Source organism: Heptranchias perlo, chromosome 31 (genome assembly GCF_035084215.1).
Source record: "Heptranchias perlo isolate sHepPer1 chromosome 31, sHepPer1.hap1, whole genome shotgun sequence".
Classification (NCBI taxonomy): Eukaryota; Metazoa; Chordata; class Chondrichthyes; order Hexanchiformes; family Hexanchidae; genus Heptranchias; species Heptranchias perlo.
In genome coordinates this window covers 23802372-23828783 of record NC_090355.1, presented here as the reverse complement: position 1 = coordinate 23828783, position 26412 = coordinate 23802372, and the positions used below count along the sequence as shown (strand labels likewise).

Here is a 26412-nt window from a genome sequence, read left to right as displayed (position 1 = left end):
CTTGCTACTGTATCCATTTCTTGAAAGCATGGACTAAAATAATTTTAAAAGGACAAAAACTAGACCACCTCCGCAGTGAACTCACCAACTACCACACAACCCAGACCAAAGGACAAAGGACAGGCACTCTGTTGAGTCTTCCCCAAAGATGAGGTGCCATGGAACAAACCCTTTTCACTGGCTCAAACTTTTAAAAAGAATAACGCAGTTAAAGTCATCCAGGTCACTGATTGGGTGATATAAACAGCGTACAAGATATGACTTATTTGTTTAAGAAAAAAATAAACCACAAGTGGTTTGAGGCTAGAAAAGTATAGCCCTGCATTTTACATTTCTATCTTTTGCAAACCATTACATCCTGTTCTACATCCTCTACTTCCAGTTTAGTAAGTATAAAATTCTATTGGTACAATTGAAAATGAGAAGAACTGACGGGTTGAAGTAGTTTTCCAGGGCAATGACAACTAAGCTTCCAAGAGAAGAATGACAAAATTGATACAATTATTGCATAACTGAAATATTATCAAGTGTTTGTCAGTAGTTCATTCCCAGTGGTGTATTTTCGGATGGCGTGATTTTATTTTTGGTGAGCTTCCTAATAATTCATCTGCTACCAGAGGACATACCGACTATCACTCCCATCACTCACAAACTCTGTGCTTCATCAAATGTTTGAACGCGTCACAAACATTTACACATCCCACCACCATGGAAACAAACTGTTCTTTCCATTCACCTTGGAAACAGACAAGGCGGCTCTATGATGCAAACACCTGCATCCAACTAAGGACACTTAATGAATACCATACACATAACGTAACTCCCATAAATGTAACCTGCTGCACAACAGTTGTCAGCAGTCTGCTTATTTGAACCTCAATACTTTTTAATAAAAATATGTCATCTTAAGCAGATAAATTACACATTGCCATACAACAGGGACCAGTTATCATTGAAATCTGACCTATAAATCTACATGTACTACTTTTGCCTCTGAGTCAAAACATTGTGGTTTCAGGTCTCACTCTAGAGACTTCAGCACAAAATATAGACGGACACTCCTGTGCAGTAGCGAGGGAGTGCTGCACTGTCGGAGATGGCATCTTTCAGAGAAGATGTTAAACCGCCCTCTCATGTGGACGTAAAAGATCACACAGCACTATTTCGAAGAAGAGCAGGGAAGTTCTCCCCGGTGTCCTGGCCAATATTTATCCCTTAACCAACATCACTAAAACAGATTATCTGGTTATTATCACATTGCTATTTGTGGAACCTTGCTGTGTGCAAATTGACTGCATTTCCTACATGACAACAGTGACTACATTTCAAAAGTACTTAATTAGCTGAAAAAAGGGCTTTGGACATCCTGAGGTTATGAATGGCGCAATATAAATGCAAGCTTTTCTTTCTCTACGAATTTTTCCAAAATCTTATTCCGTCATTATTAATAAACATTAAACAGCTAGGGAGTAAGATGTGTCTTGAGCGGTATCACAAAACCAATGGTAACTCAGTCAGCATGTTTTACACTCCACCTGATTTTCTTTCCCATTCATAACATTGGTTTCCGCCCAAGGCGAATTCCACCCCCATAGTCTCATCTCTCTTTTACAAATCAAACATTGCTAAGAATTCCATTTAATATCCCAGGCTCAGTTGGTACCACTCTTGCGTCTGAATCAGAAGATTGTGAGTCAAACCCTACACAGGACTGAGCACATGATCCAGGCCGACAATTCAGTGCACATACTGAGGGATTGTCGGAGGTGCCATCTTTCAGACCAGATGTTAAACTGAGGCCCCGTCTGCCACGACACTATGCAAAGAAGAGCAGGGAGTTCTCCCAGTGTCAGAGCCGACCTTCTTCCCTGCACTTACTCCACTAAAGAGAGATTGTCTGGTCGTTCAATTTGTTGTGTTTGTGGTCTTGCTGTGCACAGATTGGCTGCTGTGTTTGTCTGCACAACATCAGCATCTGAAATGTCTGGTCAGCTTTTTTGGCTCTCAGTTGCACATTTTTACAGAATTGTTATTACAAATCTGAGCATTCATTAACACACTGGCCATAAGGTAACAAAAACACAAGCATTCTTTTGGCTATTTGAAAACCCTGAAATGATGAAACGAACACGAGAACAAGGAATTAGATGGCAATTTCTTGGTTCTGCTTACTCTTTCTCACTTAGAGAAGCAGCATTAAGCTGGTGGAATAGGCTGTAATCATTTTAAATTTGGACATGTGGGCAGCTCCACTCAGAGCACCTGATAGCCCTGAGCACCAAGGTGGAGCGATCCTGTTTCGCTAAAGTGCTCACAGGAAAGTGGAGCCGACTGTACTGGATAGCCACATCCTCGGCTATGGTTCAAATCACAAACCATACGTCGGAAACTTTGAAGCCACAACTGAACCCACGATTGAGTTGATCAAAATGCTCCTCCCCATCACCCAAACACATCTCTGGAAGGTGAGCCTTACTGGATCAACAAGGAAAAATACAAAGAGCAAAACTAATCTAAACTGAAACTGTTGTAGATTATGAGGTTTTCGGTGTGTAGTTATGAATATTCACATATATATACACATTACAAAGGCAGATTCAGAAATGAACTACTTCAGATTTTACACTTTTCTACAAAACATCTTTCAAAGCAGACGTTGATTTAGTGGAATATTTTTGCCTTGCCAAGATCTGCTAACAGTAGGATTACTATTTTTTTTAAAAAAAGCTTTATTTTCCCAAGTTGTTTTGGAGTAGTTTACATCAAATAAAAATGCAGACACGCAGTTCAAGCACAAAAAATGATTGCTGGCTACAAAAAAACATCGGTAAGCTTTCCAGCATCTGAATGGAGTGATTGGGATTTGAAAGACGTGTAATCTTCAAATTGCTGTACTGGAAATGGCAGATAGCATGTACAGAAAAATAACTATTTGAAAGAATTTGGGCACTGGTCCAATTTACAGTCACTTCATCAACAGAAGTTATTGTGCAGACCTCACAGGTGCTGAAAGCACATCGACTGCTGATGGATTTTCTGCAGTCAGGGGAAATTACAAAGTTAAATGTATAGTGCTAACGTTCAAAAAAGATTCAGTAACCATTTCATTTTTTTAAACAAATGAGAAAAAGACCTGAATTAATAATTATTTAGGAGCAAAAAAAATTGAAGCAGGTGAAATTAAGATAGACCAAAATATGACCAGTGTGTACCATCCACAGGATGCCCTGCAGCAACTCGCCAAGGCTTCTTCAACAGCACCCCTCAAACCCATGACCTCTACCACCTAAAAGGACAAGGACAGCAGGCACATGGGAACACCACCACCTGCAGGTTCCCCTCCAAGTCACACACCATCCTGACTTGGAAATATATCGCTGTTCCTTCATCGTCGCTGGGTCAAAATCCTGGAACTCCCTTCCGAACAGCACTGTGGGAGAACCTTCACTACACGGACTGCAGCGGTTCAAGAAGGCGGCTCACCACCACCTTCTCAAGGGCAATTAAGGATGGGCAATAAATGCTGGCGTTGCCAGCGATGCCCACATCCCATGAACGAATAAAAAAATACTCGAGGCACATCAGCTCTATTTCAAATTATGAGGTCTATATTGAGTAATTCAAGGTAAATTCTTTACATGTGCAGTTACAGATTCACGCACTATTCTTGGGTTCATAATGGTACAACAATGATGTTTTGTGCGGGTTTAGGTTACTGGATCAAGCCAATGTAGTAGGACCTCAAAGCCACAGACTGATAGGGGAAAACATAGCATGTTCATTATTTTATATTATTAAGCAAAAAGAAGTTGTACTGATTGAACTAAATGAATCTGATCATAAGTATTGCTCTGTATGCTCATTTGCTGTGAAATAAAGCAGATGATTTGTATTTGGCTCATCTCGACAAGCGTTGTCGCGAACTATGTTTGAAGAGAAGCACGTGCGATTGACACGGCTATCCAGTTCAGGTCACAAGGGGAAATAATGTTAAAGCTCTGCTACCACATAAAAGAAAAAAAACTTGTGTTTATATAGCGTCTTTCATAACCTCAGGACATCCCAAAGCACTTTACAGTCAATGAAGTACTTTTGAATTGTAGTCATTGTTGTAATGTAGGAGTTAGATATTGGGCAGTACAGCATCTCCCCAAAATGGAAGATGCTTAGACCACTTACAAGACTGACTAACACCACTGTACTCAAAATATCTAAGACAAGACTCTAAACTTGCAACACTAACATCTTAAAGAGTGCATTACAGCAATAAATGCACCATACATTCAATTTCAATGACCAGTTGTGATTTTAAGCTTTGGTGAGTGCTGGAAAATGGATTTTTGCCTGTGCCGCATTTCTACAAAGTCAACAGGGCACGATGCAATTTTGAAATTCCAAGGTTGAAGCACGTCTGTGCTCTCTCCGCCCTTTGGTATTTGGCGTTACATTATCTAATCAGCGGTCCTTAAAGATTCAAAATAGGTCTGTACATGACTTTTGTGGGACCAGAAAGAGCATTAATGCTAATCCTGGCCCCACAAAAATTGGCTCCCATGATGCTTGACCTTCCGTGGCCCTCCCAGGGATCACCTCATCCACCCCATCCCCCTTTAGCTTACCTGGACTTACTGGGCTCTGCAGTGGAGCTGACGGATTTTCAGCCCCTCCAAGCAGCTTGCTGACGGTATGGTAATGAGGCCCGAACATGGAAATTGGTCACTTCTCGGACCACTTCCAATGGGCGGACGGTGGGTTTGCTCCGCCCGATGGAAGCCGTCACATAAAACCATCCCATAATGTTATCGGTTAACATCCAAGGTCACACAAACCGTTTTCAACAGAAAAGCCAGCAGCTCAGAGCAGGCAGTTTGATTACTCGGCCTCCACAAGTACAAGGATCTACAATCAACTCAGTGGGGGGTCTTAAGTGTGAACTGGTTCCACAGTCATTACATTTAATAACAAATATCGTAGGGACCGCCCAAGGTTTCCCATCGGTTCAGTAGTGATGAATGGCTATTTGATTTAATATAATTAAGAGATGGAGCCATCTACTGCTTCTTGTTTCTGTATAACATCAAGGAGTTCAGATTGTATTTCTAAGGAAAGCCTTTTTTTTTACCCAAGAGTCAGTTTGCAGTAAATGTTTGAGTCTTTCAGCTAATAGCTAATTGCTGCAGCAATATATGCTCCAAGTTTTAGAACATGCCATGCAAGTGAGCTAATCCAGGCTAGGGCTACAGCAAGCGGCCTGTTTAAAGTCTATGTTTAGAAAGAAAGTATAACCTTTATTATTTTAGGTATTGAGAAGAGTAGAGTAATATACCTTTCACTGTGGTACGCTGTTTACTGTTCATGCACCTTTCTTATGCAACTAAAACTGCTTGTTTGTTCAAAGCCTGAGTCTCAGTTTGATAAGAGTGCATATTCAATCCACTTTCAAAGAGAGAAGCACATGATACATTGCAGAAACCGCTGAACAGAATACAGGTGGTCTGTTACAATCCCTGGATCTCGTCATCATTTACCTAGATATTATGCAAAAAGGTTGCACTCCGGATCATAGGAGGTATGGAGTCCACTTATGGGGATGGCTGGTGACACTTAGCCCAAGAAAATATCTAGTGTAAATGCCCAAAACTTGACAGTTGTTGAGAGATTAGGTTTAAACTAATCTAAACAATGCCAGAGAACAACAAAATGCAGAAGCATTTCCCATTGTGAGAATAGAAATTGCTCATGAACAGCACTTATAAAACATCAAAATTAGCTGTGGATGCTGCTAATGAAAAATCCCACAAGGATTTACATGGTCTACTTATAGGCTCCAATTAATAACACTTCAAGAAAGTAGTACTCGGCAGACAAAACACAAATGACAGATTGCAGAATGACTTTGACTCTCATTCTGTTAGTTCCTATGCTTATTACAATCACTGCTCTTACCCTACTAGCTTCTGTGGCACTAAAACCTGTGGATCTTTCACTTCTCAATGGCATCTCACCAGAAGATCTTAAACCACTTTCATCATGATGATATACTCCAGGAGCATTCCTACCTTATAAAACATAAGTAGTGCTTTTCTTTACAGTTTTTATCACTCAAATGCTTTCTTGTCTTCTCAATCTCTTCACACTTGAGAATGTGTCCAACAATTTTTGTAGTTTCAGACTGGGAGGAATGAGATCATTGATTATGGGGTCATGTCACCTAGAATGATGAAATTTTACAAGTACGACCACAAACTACTCTTTAAAGCACTGCTGTCACTACTACTTTTACCCCAACATTTAGGATTTCTCTCCATTAGCAGAAATTTGTTAAGGTAAGGGTATCAAGGAATATGGAGCTAAGGTGGGTAAATAGAGTTGAGGTACAGATCAGCCGTGATCTAAATGAATGGTAGAACAGACTCGGGGGGCTCAATGGCTGACTGCTGCTCCTATGAAACACAATGAACTCATATGCTTTGGACTCTAATTTACCACCAAAACTTACCACCAGTACATCACTACATAACAGCAGCAATAATTTAATAGATTTGTCGTTAAATCATCTTTACGCCCACAAGGGAGTAACACAGGCTCATTGTATTGTTACAATGCTGGGATTTCCTCAAGGTTAGGAAATCAGTAAAGTATTTGATAAATGGCAAGCACTTTTTTTTTAGAAATGTAAAAAAAAATCCTCACAAGATTGGCCAACTTTCAATATTTAAGATTGCAATTTCAGTGCAAGTTCTGAACAACCCATCCCCCGGAAGAAACTGCATGAAATTGAGGACAGATGTAAATCCTATTGCTATGCCTCACTAGATTTAACTATTTTACAATAGTCTTACTTTATATCCCATGCCTGTTCATCTAAATACATTAGGAGTGTAAAGAACTCTCAGCGCATTTTAAAAACGTGCATCAATGCTCCCTGGAATCTTTAAATTACAAGCGCAGTGTTTTATAATGAGTCTTGGGGAAAGAGCAGAAGACTGAAACTAAGGGGTTAACCCTTTTCAGAGAGCCAGCACAGGCACAAGGGGCAAATATAAAATCCTATGATTCTTATTTTAATCTTAATCAGAAGGAAAACTGTTCAACAGAAAACTACTGTTACTCCAGTGGCTAACAGGGGAAACTGTATGAATAAAATACTAACTTTAATTCTTTTAACAATGTGTTCAAGTCATTACTCCACATACAATTATCTGCAAACAGACATCTATCAAGTGATTGAAAGTTCAGATGACTTGGCGCCCACGTGCCTCAGCCGCACTCCATGCAATCCTTTACAGTCATGGTTGAACTCGTTTTCTTGGCAAATGTATAATCCACCAATAGTATTTTTTCATTCAAGTGTTTGTAAAGACACTTGTCCATGTCCTTAAATGCATAATTTAAAAAATATATTCAGAACACTAGTAGCTGATTCAACCAACCAAAATTATCAAAATCATTTTTATTCCAGGTTGTCTAGAACATGGTGACTCATTTTATACTAGCCCAGTAATGATTCAAAAACTGCTTCAGTAGCATGGAATTATTAAATGTTTCAGTAAGAATGTGCTAAAGCTAACAACGTGGGCAGCCATCCTTTGAGTCATGTCTACTGGATTTCCTCGAGTTGAGAAAGAGAGAAATTGTAGTTCTCGCTGCCAAATAAAAGCAAAAAATATAAAATATTTTATTATTTAGTAACCAAAACTAAGCCGTATATCAGCCAAAAGATGACTGATGGTTATCACAAGAACTCAGTACAGATTGTACAGTGTCTCATCTTGTCCAGAACCAGAAGTTAATGGTGCTGCTTGGTATTACTGAGACTTGAAGTCACTCACTCAACTACAGAAGCTATTTTGAAAGAATATATTTGATAATATTGTAGCCATTCTCTGTAGAAAAGTCCACTTTTATACCTTTCTGTTTTCACTCTTTACATAAGTATTTTGTAGGGTCCTGATCCTTATTATATTTTCTACTATTAATTGATATGTACCCCCTGGTGAACTGTTCTAAAGGATGTATTTCCTGTCCAGTAAAAGCTCCACAGGCATTTATAATCCATTACTACTAAAGTCTTGTGTATAAAGCACTTTAAATATGTCCACAGCACAAAATAAAACTTGCTCAAATTACCCAAAATCAATCAAAAGCACTTTATCACTATCTCGCACCACGTGTCTCTCAAAACTTCTACCATACCCTCCAACTCACTGTGAACAAGACTACTTCAACCCACTCTATTCCATATGGAAACTTTGGGCCACACACTCCTCCTTGTCCTTAGTTCCCCACAATCTTCAGTTTTTTGCTCAGCTGCACATGTTGCACCATGTCCCAGGCAGCCTGTCTCCACGGTTTCCTGGCAATCACTGAGAAAACCACTTGGTTGCCATCTTGCTGCATTCCCTGGACGTTACCAAAGGTAAGCCATAGAGATTCAGAACGTCAATAAAGGAACATCTGTGAGAGCCAGAGACATTGGAAGACATACAGAGAGAGGAGAGTCATGCACAAAAAGTGATAAAGAACAACCAAAAAGTTGGACACAATCAGCGGGATAGAGACACCAGTGAGAAAAATATTTGAGAGCCATAAAGAAAAAGAACAATTTATGCAGGGAGAGAGCGAATTGTTATATTGTGCACTCTGTTAATGGTTATAACAATCCTGCATATATGTAACACTATGGAATTGAGTCAGAGAGGTTAGAGGCATAGAAGGGCTACAGGGAAGATTCACCGGAACGATGAAAGGGAAAGAATGAATTTGCATTTATAAAGTGACTTTAATGACCTCAGGGCAACCCAAAGCGCTGTACAGCCAATGAAATCTTTTTTGAAGTGTAGTATAGGGAAATGTGGCTGCTAACTTACACACAGCAAAGTTCCATTAACAGCAATGAGGTAAATGGCCAGATAATCCATTTTTTTGTGATGTTTGTTCAGGGATGAATATTGGCCAGGAGAACTCCCCTGCTCTTCTTCGAATAGTACCAATGTACCATGGGATATTTTACATCCACCCAAGAGGACAAATGGGGCCTCAGTTTAACGCCTCATCTGAAAGACAGCACCTCCGACAGTGCAGCATTCCCTCAGTACTACACTGAAGTGAAAGCCTGGATTTTGTGCTCAAGTCCTAAATGTGGGACTTGAACCCACAACCTTCTGACTTGAGTGTGCTACCATTGAGCCAAGGCTGACACATGCCAGAAATGATACTTATAGTTATAGCCTTTTTCACCAGAATAGAGCAGAGAAAGGGGATCTAATAAAAGTTTTCAAAACTCTGAAAGGTTTTGAGACAGTAAACATTGGAAGAGTGTGCCCGCTGGTTGGTAACTCGGTAACAAGTGGGCATAAGACAGAATTATCACTGGAAGAATGAAGAGAAAGTTGGAAGAAATATTTACAGGGGTTATTAGAACATGAAATGCATTACCACAAGTGGCTGCTGATGCAGAGACAATAATCTATATATATTAAAAATCTTGAGTCGGGCACACACTTCCTGTCCCCAAACCTTACTTCCTTCTGTCAGTTTTTGGTCTTGCTTTTGAGTCAATAGTTCCCATTATAAACTGCTATGCCAAAATTTCCCATTCAATTTTGCCATGTCCACTGTCATGATGCAATTGCAATCTCTGCCTGCTAGGTGGATCTGCGGAGGGAGTTTCTGCAGACTCTCTCCCAACTGCGTGACCATCTTGTACATAAAAGGAAACTTATATTCATCAACTGACCCTGGGCAATGCTTCGGGCAATTTACTAGAATCATTCAAAATGGAATTGGCTAAGTATTTTAAAAAGGAAGAATATAAAAGGATACAATGAAAGAGCAGGGACATAGAATTAGATTGAGCTCCAACTGAAGTGCAGGGACTGACACAGACACAATGTGCTGAATGGCTTTGTTCTGTGCTGTATCTTCAATGATTCAGAGGGTCTGATCAAAGAATCTCAAGAGCAAAGCATCACATGATGCATATATTTCATTACAGGAGTCATGGCAAAATAGAAGATGTTTCCACTTGTGGGGGAGTCCACAACTAAGGGCCATAAATATAAGATAGTCACTAATAAATCCAATAAGGAATTCAGGAGAAGCTTGTTTACCCAGAGAGCAGTTAGAATGTGGAACTTGCTACCACATGGAGTAGTTGTGAATAGCATAGATGCATTTAAGGGGAAGCTAGATAAGTACATGAGGGAGAAAGAAGTAGAAGGATATGTTGATAGTGTGACATGAAGTCAGGTGGGAGGAGGCTCATGTGTACACCGGGATAGACCTGTTGGGCCGAATGGCCTATTTCTGTGCTGTGTAATTCTATGTAGTTCTTTAAAAAAAAATTTAATCTGACAATAAAGCATTAACTATTTTTTGTAGCTGACTATCAGAAAATCTAGCCTATACCTCCAGGTGCATTTTGTGTGGCTCGTCTCCTGCCATGGAACTTGACAAGAACGTGGATTGGAGAATTGAATGCAGAGGTCAGCACGCCCAGTTCGCAGTGCTTCCAACTTTCCAGCTGTTAAAATCAGCAAGCTTCTATGCCAGGTTCCGTGATTCACCTCGCAAAAATTTACTGTGAGGTATTTAAACACAGAACTACCGCGCCTTGTTCTTCTTTACGAGTGGGACTGACAACAGTTAGTGATATCTTGGCCATTATTATGCATCTTGCACTTTTGAAGCAGATAGATTATACATTTGAATAGATTTACAATCACTCTCATTCATTGTACTCCTAGAAATCTCAGCTGTGCACTGAAGTTTACGGGAAGATAAATATTGGGCCGGATTTTGCTCTGAGCGGTGAACTAACAGAGCCCACTGTTCGGTAGACTTGTTCTTGCCCATAAGACTTTTTAGGGGCTTTTGCACAGCAGGTTCTTCTCATGGGGCCCTCAATCCAACGCAGCCCCTCTCCCGGGCATCTGGGACCTCCGTGGACGGGGCAAGCTGCTGTTTATCCCCTTAACCAATCAGATTGAAGCATGTTAAAGCATGTTGAAGCACAGTGTCAGAACCAGGAAGTGCAAGTTAGAATAGTGAATTCAATGTCAAATCAGGTACGGAAAGCAAAATAAAGAGAGGGTAAGTAATATTGAATTAAAAGAGACCGAAAGAAAAAGTAAAAAAATAAGAATGTAAATTTTTAAAAAATGTTCCAACAACAATTAAAATGTGAAGGAATGAGACTCCACACTTGTAAAAGTAAATTTTCAGTGCCAGGGTGGTTGTTTGGCAGTCATTAAGACTTTAAAAACTTTACACACCTTTTTATGGCAAGATTACTTTGTTTCCACCAGGGCGGTAGAGGAACTTCACACTGTTGCATTCATTTCAATGGTGAGTCAGCTGGCGAGATGCAGTTCTAGCGAAGCTTACAGAGGAACAGGGCATCTTGCAGAGGAACTTCTGGATTTCCGCGTTTAACTGCGCACGAGCGCTCGCCAGAAGTTGCCATACCAGATGCACTGAATTAACGGTAACGCTGTTTAGCCTCACCGTTATTTTCAGAGCAAAATCCAGCCCATTGTGTTCTGCAGTGGCAGAATGTTAACCTCAAGTTACAATAGTGACCCCTAGTGTTCAATGAAGTGTTTAACACAGGTATATATTATATATATATATATTTTATATATCACTTTTTACAAGTACAAAGAACGTTTTTAACTTCATCATTCACTGCACCGTTACCAAATTTTCTGCGAGCTATTTTTTTCATTGCAGTAGTCATACCTATCCAATTTTGTAACATTGTTCCCTTCAGATGTCAACACTTTCCTATAAGTTACGCCCCTGCTCATCTTTCTTGAGTAGGACTTAATAAAATGCAAACAGTGAAGTGGACATTTTCTCATACTTCTTGCAAGTGGACTGCTGCTGATCAGTGTTTATAAATGTGCAATGACAGACTGTTGCTTTTATCTATATTCATTCGCTGCCATTTCCTACTTTCTCGATCGTGGCTAGAATATAACAGAAAGGGGTGATCAAGCTGTTAAATGTGAACGGTACACTAAGACATGCAATCAGACATTAAAAAAACCTGACTGACCTTTTCAGAGCTGCGTGAAACTCAGAAACACTGACACACTTACAGTACTTTATTATACCATCTGTTACATTACTGCATTTTAATTTATCAAGATCGCGGTTCAAGACTCAGCCAAGTACATTCTCCTCCTCTTCCCCCTCTCCCCGCCACCACAAGCAGCTTGGTAATAGTGATTCTTATTGCGTATTATAGCATTCGTGTAACAAAATAGACATGGAATAACATTGAATAACATTCACTGAATAACTATCTGAGATGGCTTAGTAATCCCGCATTAAACACAGCATCCATTTAGAGCACATTGTACAGCTACTTTTAAAAATATTAATGAAGTATTGGTTCTACAATTAAGTTATGGAGCTAAAATATTTCGTGGATGAGAGTAGATATGAGAAAACTTTGCATTAGGACTAAAGCAGTCCAATTCGTTTCATTAGAATTTCAATGCGTTAAACAAAGCTTAAAAGAGAGCTTCTCTCTTCTTTAGAAACCTAGGTAAATGGTGAAGATCGACGGTGCAGGACACCACCAAGGTTGCGAAGAGTGAAAGAGAAGATAGGGTAAATCCAGTAGTCGTTAGATGGTGCCAAGGTTGAGTTTAAAAAGTCAGTTGATTGAGAGAGGAAGAGAGGACAGAGGAAGGCAAGGGGTACAGGAGTTCGAAGATCCTCAGGAAAAAGAGCGTGAGGGTGGAGAGAGGTGGAAGAAGGGCATGTAGGACAGCATCTTGGAGCTCAGAAGGAACAAGAAAGCAAAGTTCAGAGAAGCAACAGCCATATTAAAGCAGAGAGTGAGTAAAAGAAAGAGCAAGAGAGAAGCACAAATGACTGCAACTCTGAAGGTTGTGTCACTTGCTGCCACTCACTTCCAAATCAGAATGCTTTGGGTTCAAGCCCCACATAAGGGCTCCATTCGGCTGAAGAATTGCTGCTGTGTTGTAGGCGCACCTCCTTCAGATGAGATGTCTGCCATACGATCTTCAACATCCCCCTGGACCACCGAAACAGGCAGGTATTCTGGTGTTAAAAATCCCACTGTACTCTTTGAACATGAGCACGGTCCTCTCCTGGTGTCATGGCCAAACTTCTCCCGCAACCAGTATCAACTAAAAACAGAATAACTGGTCGTTCATCGAGCGGCTGTCTGTGGGATACCGCTGGTGCGGAGCGGCTGTCTGTGGGAGACCGCTGGTGCGGAGCGGCTGTCTGTGGGAGACCGCTGGTGCGGAGCGGCTGTCTGTGGGAGACCGCTGGTGCGGAGCGGCTGTCTGTGGGAGACCGCTGGTGCGGAGCGGCTGTCTGTGGGAGACCGCTGGTGCGGAGCGGCTGTCTGTGGGAGACCGCTGGTGCGGAGCGGCTGTCTGTGGGAGACCGCTGGTGCGGAGCGGCTGTCTGTGGGAGACCGCTGGTGCGGAGCGGCTGTCTGTGGGAGACCGCTGGTGCGGAGCGGCTGTCTGTGGGAGACCGCTGGTGCGGAGCGGCTGTCTGTGGGAGACCGCTGGTGCGGAGCGGCTGTCTGTGGGAGACCGCTGGTGCGGAGCGGCTGTCTGTGGGAGACCGCTGGTGCGGAGCGGCTGTCTGTGGGAGACCGCTGGTGCGGAGCGGCTGTCTGTGGGAGACCGCTGGTGCGGAGCGGCTGTCTGTGGGAGACCGCTGGTGCGGAGCGGCTGTCTGTGGGAGACCGCTGGTGCGGAGCGGCTGTCTGTGGGAGACCGCTGGTGCGGAGCGGCTGTCTGTGGGAGACCGCTGGTGCGGAGCGGCTGTCTGTGGGAGACCGCTGGTGCGGAGCGGCTGTCTGTGGGAGACCGCTGGTGCGGAGCGGCTGTCTGTGGGAGACCGCTGGTGCGGAGCGGCTGTCTGTGGGAGACCGCTGGTGCGGAGCGGCTGTCTGTGGGAGACCGCTGGTGCGGAGCGGCTGTCTGTGGGAGACCGCTGGTGCGGAGCGGCTGTCTGTGGGAGACCGCTGGTGCGGAGCGGCTGTCTGTGGGAGACCGCTGGTGCGGAGCGGCTGTCTGTGGGAGACCGCTGGTGCGGAGCGGCTGTCTGTGGGAGACCGCTGGTGCGGAGCGGCTGTCTGTGGGAGACCGCTGGTGCGGAGCGGCTGTCTGTGGGAGACCGCTGGTGCGGAGCGGCTGTCTGTGGGAGACCGCTGGTGCGGAGCGGCTGTCTGTGGGAGACCGCTGGTGCGGAGCGGCTGTCTGTGGGAGACCGCTGGTGCGGAGCGGCTGTCTGTGGGAGACCGCTGGTGCGGAGCGGCTGTCTGTGGGAGACCGCTGGTGCGGAGCGGCTGTCTGTGGGAGACCGCTGGTGCGGAGCGGCTGTCTGTGGGAGACCGCTGGTGCGGAGCGGCTGTCTGTGGGAGACCGCTGGTGCGGAGCGGCTGTCTGTGGGAGACCGCTGGTGCGGAGCGGCTGTCTGTGGGATACCGCTGGTGCGGAGCGGCTGTCTGTGGGATACCGCTGGTGCGGAGCGGCTGTCTGTGGGATACCGCTGGTGCGGAGCGGCTGTCTGTGGGATACCGCTGGTGCGGAGCGGCTGTCTGTGGGATACCGCTGGTGCGGAGCGGCTGCTGAGCTTGTCCAACAACTTCAAGAAGTAATTTGTTGCAGGCAGCACTCAGATGGTTTGACTTTATAAGGAAAGTATTATCAAGCAAGTTTTTAAAAAAATAAATATCTCTCTCGATAAATTCCTGGTAATCTACATTTAAAATTACTGGGCACTTTAGTAACACTAGTGTTAAAACTGGATGTTTCAGATGTAGACAACGAACATTATGTCCATACTACTGGGCCAACAAAGCACATTTCCAGCTATAATTCTCATTCCGAAGAAGCATTAAAGATTTGGCTTCAAACACTCATGGAGCCTCACATGAATCCCAAAAGTTTTTAAAAAGTTTATTCAATTGTCCTCAACTTCAACATCAGGCTATATAAACATACTGTGAAAAAGTGCTTCCATCGTAGACATCACTTAGTGTCTTAAAAAAATGCAGCAATCTTTCAGACACACATGGGTAAACACTAAGCACTTTATTTTTTATGTCTTCTGGTTTTACGTTGCACTCAGGAGATCGGCTTGGCAAGTGTAGAATGTTACTTCACTGTTTGATGTGCTGAGTACAGGAAGTTGGAAGGGGAGGGTGGGAGAGAGGAGATGGAGAGCGACAAGAGGGTGAGAAAGAGGCAAGGGGAAGGTGAGAGGAGGCTAAGTGGAGGGTGAAAGGGAGAGAAGGAAAAGAGGGGAAGCGAGAATTGGATGAGACGACACGGGGAATAAATGTTTCTACCTTGAGGCAAATCTAGATAATACAAAATACAGATCCTCCAAATCACAAGGAGTAAAGCTAGTGTCTTAAGTGGAAAACCTTACAAAAAGCCATTTGTGGGTAAAGCAAAGAGCTTGTAAGGAGTTCAATATATAACAATGGAATTTACTACACCGCTGGGCATCTGCCTCACATATGAATTCCTTTTTATTCTATTCTGACAAATACAATTGCAAATCAAGGACTGATTACCATCTTTGGGATTTTGGGATACAGTGCGAGTAATTTGAGACATGATGTGGTAAGCGTAGCATGCGTGGGAGGAACAGGTCACTTTGGACTTATGGTTCCCAAAGCTTTCCACCACTGAGTTTTTCCTTGCCTCATATCTGGGTCCGTTGTAGACTAATTAATAGAGATTGATTGCTATGATTAGTCAACACCTCCATAATCATTGCATCATGCGACTACCAGGATGGTAGAAGGCGAACCAGGTGGACCTTGGTCTTTTTCATCAGGCATGTTCCTATCTAAATTGAGAACGAATTTGCCACTGTCAATACAATTTGAATAGCTATCTGTGAAGATAATCTGCTACAGAATCAATTTAACAACATTTTTACATCTTAGCATCTTATATTGCACTAGTGAATCTAACAGATTGATGAGAAGAAAAGTTTGTTCCACATATAAATCTGAAAGGCCATTTGGAAATGTAATCAAAAGAACACACTGAAAAGCTGCCGGCAACATTGGCAGAAGTGGAACTATTCACCACAAGGCCCTTCTCCCTCCACCCAGTTTAGCAGGGGTTGAAGCCATCCCACCCATGAGATTGGCAAGAAAAGCAGACATCCTCCTCTGATTTCCATTAACCCTGGATCAACGGTGATCAGGTGTAGAACTACTAAACCACTAAGAAAGCAGACTTTGTACCCCTCCATTATCATGAACGTAATAAATCAAAGACAAGCTGCTGACAGACTCTCCTGAACTGAATGATTGATGTGACAAGTAAAATGGTCCTACGCAAGTTCTCAGAAGGACTCGCACCAAGCGGATGTACCTCTGCTCATGTGTGCAGCGATTCAAAAACATGTCCCCCTGCTTAGATAAGATGTAAAAGTCCAAAGTTGAAATGAATTTAATTTGCAGCCCAATTCCTAGGAGTGCGACTCATAACATGAACTGCTCACAATTTGGCACTAAACTGCAATCTCATTCAAAGAAACAGTGACGTTGGTTCTTGTGAAAAGTGGGCAAAAAAAACAATGACACTAGAGTTGTAGGCGTGTTCTCCTGAACTTTGGATGTTAAAACAGATATTTGGGGTCAAGTTAAGGGCATTTAAATTCTGTCCTGACTGATTCTCAGAATGCTCGAGGCTCATTCTGGTAGCTATCGTGGAAAGCGTTCTATTGCCCAATAATGATAAATCCCGACATGGTTGAACACAAAAATTCACATAAAATATATACTGACACATGTACACTAGCTGATTTCCTGTGGCGTTGCTCACGAGCAGCCTGTAGCACAGTTGTGATGTTTAACTGCTAACATGGAGCTGTCTTTAAGCTGGCTTGTCCCTTTAAGGACTGTAAGGAAGTGATGTAAATAGGCCAATTCAAGGAAGTTTCTATACATTAGCAGCTGCTTGTAAATCCCTATTCTTTGCCCTGGTTGAACCTTGCCCATTTCCGTACAGCAAGAGAACTCCACCAGCATCAATACCAGTGCATGCAGTTGAACAGCTCTTGCTGATACCAGCCTCCATGGCCAGTAAAGTGAGTCTGAGCTCAATGTGAGCTTGATATCAACATACTCTTTCCTTGTCGCACATCTCTGCACAGTTCCCTGAATCTCCAAAGTGATAGCGGCAGAGGTGCATTTTTGAGAAAAATGCAATTAATTGTCAACTAACCTTTTACATGCTCTGTAATAAACCCTGATAAATGGCAGGATGAGTGAGTCCAGGTTCAGACTGAACCAAGAGACATATCCAGGGTCGGGCTGGGAGAGAGACCAGGAAGTCTGCAGGGATCGCAGAGGCTGACTAAGGAGTGGGAAAGTAGGGATTATTCTGTGTAAATCATGTGATTGATAACACTAACGGCCATGCAATGGCCATGATTCATATTGCTGGAAGAATAATGGCGGTATGGGTCATGTAATTCAGATTGGCCAGAAAATGGCCTGAACTCAACATTTTTGTTAAGAATAATAGATTTAAGGAGTGATTCTACGATACAGTGTCCCCGTTGAAGAGCAGCACGTTTGGGAAATGGATCTCAAGAAAGTGTAGGCGTGCAGCCTGTGCTTTTATTCTAAGGTGTAAAGAAAGCTAACAGCACTATCACAAGATATCGGCCCAGTGCAGACTACATAAAGTGACACGCTCAATTTCTCCCTCCCTAGAGAACTGACTCAGGGCTAAACACAAGTTACAAGGAAGATGCAGAATTTGTTCTTGAAGGACTAATCTAGAAGCAACTAAAATAATTTGGCTTGTATTCCCTTGAGTATCGGAGATTGAGGGGTGATCTGATCGAGGTGTTTAAAATGATTAAGTAGGGTAAATATAGAGAAACTATTTGCTCAGGTGGAGGAATCAAGAAAAAGGGGATATAATTTTAAAATTAGAGCTGGGCCATTCAGCAGCAAAATCACTTGGCACGTTTTCACACAAAGTGGAGCAGAAATTTTGAACTCACTCCTGTAAAAGTCTGTGGATGCTGGGGGTCAATTGGAGCTTTCAAGGCATAGATAGATAGATAGATAGATTTCTGTTAGGTAAAGGTACAAAGGGATGTGGAGCAAAGGCGGCTAAATAGAGTTGAGATGCAGATCAGCCATGATCTAATTGAATGGCGGAGAAGGCCCGAGGGGCTGAATGGCCTACTCCTGTTCCTAATGTTTCTATATAATTTAAACATTCAAGCAAGAGAAAGGCTGATAGATCTGCATTGAAAGGGAAATTAAACAAAATCCACTACAAGAAGTTAAATATAATAACTGCAGACATGGTCTCAAAGTAGTGAATCATGAGCACAGAGCCGTGCATAAGCATAAATTCTGACCTAAAAGAGAAATAATTTTGTTGAAAACATAAGGGTGTTCCTCGTCCAAGATTATGATTAGGTCAATCAGTGAACAGAATTTAGGGGCATGTTTTGCCTACTGCTTTTCTGGTTCAATTGTGCCAGCTCTAGTGCTGTCAGAACAATTTAAAATCTTCCTCTTTAATTCACAAATGTAACTTAAATAGAATGAGACACACGTTCATTGCCAATATTCTTGTGTAATGCCCCGAAGGCTATACTGTGAAGTGTCACCCAGTTATCTAATAAGGAAATCATTGGGTGCCCCTGTATAGGTTAAAGACTGTGGCGATAAAGCCGAGATCCTACACGGTTCCGTGTTAGGCATTCATCCTGTATAATTGCACCACCAAAAAGTGTCTGGTATCCATATTGTTTCTAGACTAGCAACCAAGAGCTTGTGAGTTCAAACCCTATGAGAAATTGTAAAACTGAATTCAATAAATTTGTTAATATTTGGGCTAAATCCCAAAAAATTGATTGAAAGGGCTGCTGGATTGTCGTAAAAACCCAACTTTCATGACCGCAGGATGCCCCAAAGTGCTTTACAGCCAATTAAGTGCTTTTGAAGTGTAGTCACTGTTGTAATGTAGGAAACTGGTTCACTAATGTCCTACAGGAAAGAGAACCTTCCACCTCCTGCTGGCTGGACTATAGCAGAGTGTATGTGGACTGTCAAAAGTCTCATCACAAACCCAGGATAGAATGAATTATTGAAAATTATTCTACTGTAAAATGTATCACCAGTTGCAGATACAGGGCCAGACCAACGCAAAAGGACTGGAGGCAATGGGGAAGAATTTTCCATCCCAGTCTACTAAAAGGTTTTTCAATCTTGACGCATAATGTTCACAGCTATAGTATCACAAAAGCATGGTCAAGGTGCCAGTCTTTATTGGCCAATCTTCTCCTCCTCTGACTTGTGCTAGGATATGGCTTCATGGATGCTTGCAGTCCTCCAGCACCTCAGCCAAAGGGGCATTCTTCATGTGCAAGTCTGAAGGCCAGTTTTTACTAACCTGTGCAAATTATTACCATTGGAATGCTTTCTAGTTGAAAAGGCCAGAACCGTACAATGCTAAAGTTGTTATTATGGTAGAAATACTGGCAGGATGGCCATCCTGCTGAATGCTTGCCGCCTCTGAAACGCATACACAAATACACACGTATGTATTCTGAGGATGAACGAAGAACTGTTTGATTTCCAAAGTCATTCCAAGTTAACATCATTAGCTCCGAGGGCATTTATCTCTTAGGAATAAAAGTGGAGCTGGTGAGTTTGATTTGGACTGTCTTTGGATATGAAACATTTCTTTGTTCATTCTGGAAATATATATATGTGTGGATGCATGTGCGTGCGTATGCTTTTGAGACAGGGCAAGCATCCAGTCGAGTCAGCCATGCCAGCAACTGTATCATTTTTGGTGACAAAGACTTTGAATGCAAGACAAAAATCTAATTTTGGTGGGAAGCCAGTAGCAAGTAGCAGTAGCTTAAGAAGTGATGGTACTAGAGAGGAAGAAAGCAATAGTACAAAGAAAATCTGCATTTAGGAAAATGCATTAGAAGATGCTACTGTCTGGTTCAATTAGCATTAGGTGTCCTTTTCTTGTACGTGTTTGACAATATTTGTGCCTGCTCACTAAATTAATAGAAAAATGTTTTGGCAGAATGTACTATGCAATAATGTACCTGTAATCCAACTCTGTTTCAGTTCAACAGTTCAATAAAATAGCAATTCATAACTCAAATGAGAAAATATAAAAAGCAGGCTAATGGGGCATTTTCTTTTTAAGTTGCATGTCCCTGATATCTGATGAACACCATTAGTCACCTAGGAAGAATAAAAGTCTACAGTTTTAGTCAAAGTGCATTATTCTTCCATTTAATTATTCATATCGCATAGTTCTTTCCACCACAAAATAACTGTGGGAACACACCGTGACCAATATAACATCCCATAAGGATCAGTCTCTTTTGGCCAAACATGATTGAAATCCATCAGCTTTAATATTCTGTGAAGATACCCAGACATACATCTGAATATTTATTTTTTGAGACCTTAAGACGCCAGCCATTTCTTAATTCCTTCAATATTAACAGCAATCCCTGTATTATGGAGAGCCAGTAGCATCTCTACAGTAAGGATGACTGGATTTTTTAATACAAAACACCAACCTTGGAATATTTATAGATTAGTTTACCAATTAGGTTGTATGCAAACACTAAGATCTACAACCACGTGCTGTCATTTTCAAAGTCCCTTCCAACACCTTCCACAAAATAAAAATGGGATAGGAAGAGGTTAAAAAGCATAAGCCCCGAGGAGCAAGCTGGGCCGTACGGTTGCAGGCAGCGAACGGTGAGACAATTAAGGTTGCTGGTTTGAGAATGCCAGTGATGGGGGCCATATCAAGAAATCTGCAGCCAGCTGGCCAATCACTACCATTGGCCAGCCAAACCACAGCCAGGCAGCCATCCACCATAAGATTTAGGATAGAGTTGGAGGCCTGGAGCAAGTGTTTATATGCCAGCCTACAAAACTCATGAAAGCTGAAAAACAGCTTCAAAAATAAGCTGACAGCCCTGAATAAAGGCCAACACCACCACTTCAAAGCAACCAAATTAAATTTCTTTACATTATATTGGATTTCAGAATTTATTTTTTATTAGTGTTTGTTTTTCTGTGAAAACTGAAATCCAATGGCCCTTAGGTATGAAACACAAAAAGAAATAGTTACAATGGGAATGCAGTGGGACATCAACTTGTCATGAGTTTAGTTGCAGCGGTACCCAGTATTCCAGCAACTATATTAACTGAAGTACACAAAGGTGCAACTTTTGCAGTGGAAGAATTATACATTTATGATGGGGAAAGTGATGGTTTATAATTTATTATTGTGGAGAGGTCTGGGGCATGCATTCTTTTAGGGTGCATTTTCCAGCACTTTGAAGTGTATTGTGATTCAACATTTCGATCCAAAAAAATATGCTTCAACGGCGTACGAGAAAAAAAAATGGACTCTCGATTTTTGCACCTTAGGTAATACTCAAATGTGTACTGACTTGAAACATAATCTTTAAATACCTTAGAACACAAGGAAAGCTTTGAAATCTGCAAAAAGCACATTTGTCATTGCAATGAATTAGAGACTCTTACCATTATAATTCTGTTTATGCCTCAAATTTGTGCTGTTGAAATAAGTGGCCTCATTGTCCAATCAGTGTTTGCTGGAATGGACTGATCAGAGTTATCAGGAGTCTCAGAATTTAGGAGTCATTTTGATTGTGCGTACTAAAAACAGTTGAGCAGTTTCTAAGCCCAGGCTAAACTAGCATCTCTATCTGGTCTCTGGCTCCTAGCCTACGCTAACCAGACCCCTGTATCTATTTCTGGCTCCTTAGTCCAGCTAAACTAGTCCATGTATCTATTCCACTTGGTCCCATAGTTTATGAATTTGGCCAGGCTCCGTGCCGCACGGAAAAGATTATTTAAACTTTTGTGTAGCTTTAATCTTGTGTGTCTTTCTTAGAATCCGCTTCAATCACATCAACAAAATGAAAAGTATTTTCCCCTGTTATTTCTCATCAGAATTATTGCGGTCTTAGGACAGTAGCAGCAAATATTAGACCCAATAGCATCATTCTGACTTTGTCAGAGCTGCAAATTTCATTGTTATTTCTCAAGGTTATGCCGCTTGAGGGCATGTCAATCAGAAGGTATAATTAACAGACTGATTTTGTGATTGGGAGTTGAGTTTGGATTTCACTTCTAAAGTCATAAAATTTGTAGAATGATGTACCTGATCCCTTAAACATGCATTTGCAGAAGAGCAGTCAATGCCAAGCACATAAATATTATGGAGACAGGAAGTGCATGCAGGCCTTTCACTGCTGACAACCTTCTGGCCCAGCTTCCTCCTCAGGGATTATCCTTTCTAACCTCTTCCCTATCCCACTTTTATTTTGTGGGAGGTGAGAGAGGGAGTTCTCAGTTTTTGACAGCACATGGTTCCAGATCTTACAGTAATTGTACATAAAATAATTGGTAACCTAATCTAGAAATAATCAAAGGTTGGTGTTTTGTATTGAAGAATCCAGTCATCCTTACTATGGAGATGCTGCTAGCTTTCCATAAGACAGGGATCACTCTTAATATTGAAGGATTTCAGAAATGGCTGGCGCCTTATGGTCTTAAAAATAAATATTCAAATGATTGTCTGGGAATCTTCACAGAATATTACAGCTGATGGATTTGAATCATGTTTGGCCAACTTTTTTTCAAAAACTCCCCATTAGCCTACTCTGTACATTTTCTCTTATTTCTGTGATATGAATTGGCATTTTATTGAACTGCTGAACTGAAACAGAGTCGGATTAGTTATTGATATATATTAAACAGAGGACTGAATATATTTACTGGGAATTACAGGCTGATTACAGCCCTCCAGTTTTTTTTTTAAATAGAATATAAATTGCCATCGTGCCATTAATACAGATTAATACTTCAAACCACAAACTTAGAATTCTCACATATAACAAAAATTGCAGCATCATGTATAGGGACAATTCATTCTGTTTACATATGTTCACTTGAATAATTAGAAAATAACTTTCCCCAATAATTCAAAATCAACTCCGTGAAACCAAGAGCAACAACAACAACTTCACCAAGACAGGAGAGTAATCAGACAAAAACTGACATTGAGCCAAAGGAGGCAGCATTAGGACAGGTGACTAAAAGCTTGGTCAAAGAGGTAAATTTTAAGGATGGTCTTAAAGGAGAGAAAGGTAGAGAGACAAAGGTTTATGGATGGAATTCCAGAGCTTAGGGTCTAGACAGCTGAAGGCACGACCACCAATGGTAGGCTGAAGGAGGTGGAGGAACACAGAGTTCGCGGAGGGTTGTAGGGCTGCTGGTGGTTACTGAGATTGGGAGGGGCGAGGCCATGGAGGGATTTGAACGTGAAGATTAAAATTTTTAAATTGAGGCACCGGCCCGACCCAATGTGGGTCAGCGAGCACAGTGATGATCGGTGAGCAGGACTTGGTGCAGGTTAGAATATGGCCAGCAGAGGTTTGAACGAGCTCAAGTTTATGGAGGGTGGAAGATGGGATGCCAACCAGGAGAACATTGGAACAGTGCACATAATTAATGAACCATGCTGATTAAATCACCTAATTTAAATATACAAATTTCATTTATTGGAAAATTATCTTCTCCTGTATCTCATCACTGCCAATTACTCTGCTAATAATTTAGATTCACAAAACTAAAATTGACACAGAATATATGATATGGTTCCTTATATGAGAAACATTTTGACCAATCACTCCCTAAACCATTAGCATGAAGTTCCTATTTTCTTTCTTGAAAAGGGCAAATGTGAAAATTCTGATTATCTAATACATATTTAATAGAGTAAAACGACAGCAAAATCAAACTTACTGCCCAGGTTTTAGTGAGCCTGAATATTGGTGCACTTTGTAGACCTGAGACCACAGCCATGAGAGAATGAAGGTTGTTTAATTCGAGCAATTTCTGGAAATGACAGCAAAGTAAACACAATCAATACTTCAAAACTTCTCATATCAGGGCAATTCAAGCAACCTGAATGGTTCAAACTCACGTTAATTTCCATGCTTTCTTTACAAAAAAATTTCTCAAAGTGATTGTTCTAAACTTGTCATAGAATCTTTGCTTGGAAATGCAAAGTAGTTATTGCACCATTGACTACATCTCGATTACATTTCTAAAATATTCTGCACTGATTCTTGACAGAAACTTTATAACATATTTGAATAGGTACTAAACTGGCTTAGTTCTATGCAGTTTTAACATACAAAGTTTGACAAGCCAACAAAATAAATATTACCTCTTTTAACCTCAACCAATTGGATTGAGAATATTTGGCCAATGAACAGTTGTCACCTGAAGACTGATGTATAACAGATGGCCAATATTAAAATGAGGAGTTAAAATTCTTCCTTTCCCTCACCAGTTTTCAGTTTCTCCTCTCGTGAAGGTGTTACTGGAGCGATTCTGAAATGGAACTCTGGCTGGCCCGAACCCAGGATCATGGAGACCCATCGTAGTGTCCATATTACCATCCCAGGTAAAATCAACGACCCCAATGAAGCCAGAGATCGAGCCTAGGACTCTCCTGGTCCCTAATGGCTAAGCTACTTGCTTGAGAAACTTGCTGAACCATCAGTGGAGCCAAAAGTTAACTCTAAACAGGCATTTTAGAACTTTTTATATTAAGTTTAAAAAAATCTCAAACACAATATGGATAAGGAATTTTTCTTGAAAAATACAAACTGTGATGAAAAGCATATACTGGAATTTCAACATCACTCATATGTATATAGTTCCTTTAATGTAGCAAATGTCATAAGGTGCTTAACAGGGGCGAAAAAGACATCAAGGAGCAGTAGGAACATTAGGAGAAATGACAAAAGCCTGATAAGTTTTGAGGAACTTTTAAAGGCTGAGAGAAGTAGTGAGGTCCAGGAGTTTAGGGAGAGAGTTCCAAAGAGTAGGGCCAAGGCAGCTGATGGCTCTGTTGCCAATGTGGGAGCAGAGGGAAGTGGGGATATACAGGAGACTAGATATGGAGGACTGAAGAGTACGGGCTGGGATGAATGGCTGGTGGAATTGCAGAGGTAGCGGATTTGTAAACGAGAGTGAGGATTTTGAACTCAGTAAATGGCGGGACAGGGAACCATCAGACCAATGAGGACAAGGTTAATGGACCATCACAACAGTATCTGAGTGACAGAGCTTTGGATGAGTTGGAGATTAGGTGGGGAAGAGGATAAGGGCTTCAGCATTGGTAGGGGTGAGAGAAGTTTGGAGGCAGGTAATGTTGAGGTGGAGGAATTAAGTGGTCTTGGTGATGGATAGGTTATGGGGTTGAAGCTCCACTCAGGGTCAAACAGGACACCAAAATTATTCAGCTTGAGTGAGCAGCCAGTGAAAGGGATGGAGTCAGAGGCAAGGGTGGAGTTTTTGGTGGAAATGAAAATGATGGCTTCAGTCTTCCCAATGTTCAATTTCAATTAATTTCATAAAACCATTTCACAGTTATTTAATTTGATTGCACTGTACTGGCTTTGCTTCTAAATCAGAGTGAAAATATGTGAACACCAGTATAGCCATGAGGGGAAGAAAAGTGCTACTTTGAACAGAAATAAGTCTCAAATGTACCAAAATACTTTAACACATCGGCAAGTAATTTCTTACCTTAGCTAGTTTTACAAAATGGCTCAATATTTCTGCTCTTATTTTCAACGTCTGAGCAGTCAGGATCTCTCGGACCACCCAGAAACTGACCTGTAGGGAAGGCACACAATTTAGCCGCATTTTAGAAATCTGGACATCTGTGCACCCTGGGGCTGTGGAGTGCTTGATTATGAAGAAATCAACGGGTCACTCTTGCCTCACAAACCTACCTTCTGTGTAGTAATCATGGAGTAACACTAACAAGTGGTTATGAAGGAGTGCACAGTGTGGACTGCCACACCCTTGTTCATAGCAAAGTCTGGGAGGATGGAAGGTTGCCAGTAGGGTCCAACATGTGAGGGTTTACATAAGTAAATACTTTCTTCTCAAGTTCAAGGAAATGTGACTGCCAAACTGACTTGCAGCTGCGAATCTAATCAGCATTTGCACAGATTTCGTTCCAATTTGATGTTAGCGTGGAACATATAAAATAGGCTGATTTGGAAAAGTTCTGACTATAGAATTCACCAACCTTCAACTGTCAGTACAAATGGGACTTCATATTTATTATGCCATCACTTTTTTAGATGGGTATTACAAATTGAACATAATTTTACAGTATTTCTTTTAAGCTCTACTTATAAAAATGTAAATTCTGCTCACTGTCATTAATCAATAAGTCTTTTCTATGCAACTTAATTCAAAGAATTTCTAAAGAATGAAAGTGTTCCTAAGAAATTGGTTACACTGCACACCAA

General features: G+C 41.6%; 1 protein-coding gene across 3 annotated transcripts in view; it reads right to left on the bottom strand.

Moving 5' to 3' along the window:
* ralgps1 (Ral GEF with PH domain and SH3 binding motif 1) overlaps nucleotides 1–26412 on the bottom strand; it is a 540533-nt gene that overhangs the window by 363333 nt on the left and 150788 nt on the right. For all 3 annotated transcript variants that reach the window (XM_067969743.1, XM_067969745.1, XM_067969744.1), the window contains 2 exons: nucleotides 25676–25765; nucleotides 23879–23971 (listed from right to left, as the gene is read on the bottom strand). In XM_067969743.1, coding sequence (XP_067825844.1) covers nucleotides 23879–23971; nucleotides 25676–25765 — 183 coding nt within the window. The remainder of the gene's footprint in view (nucleotides 1–23878; nucleotides 23972–25675; nucleotides 25766–26412) is intronic.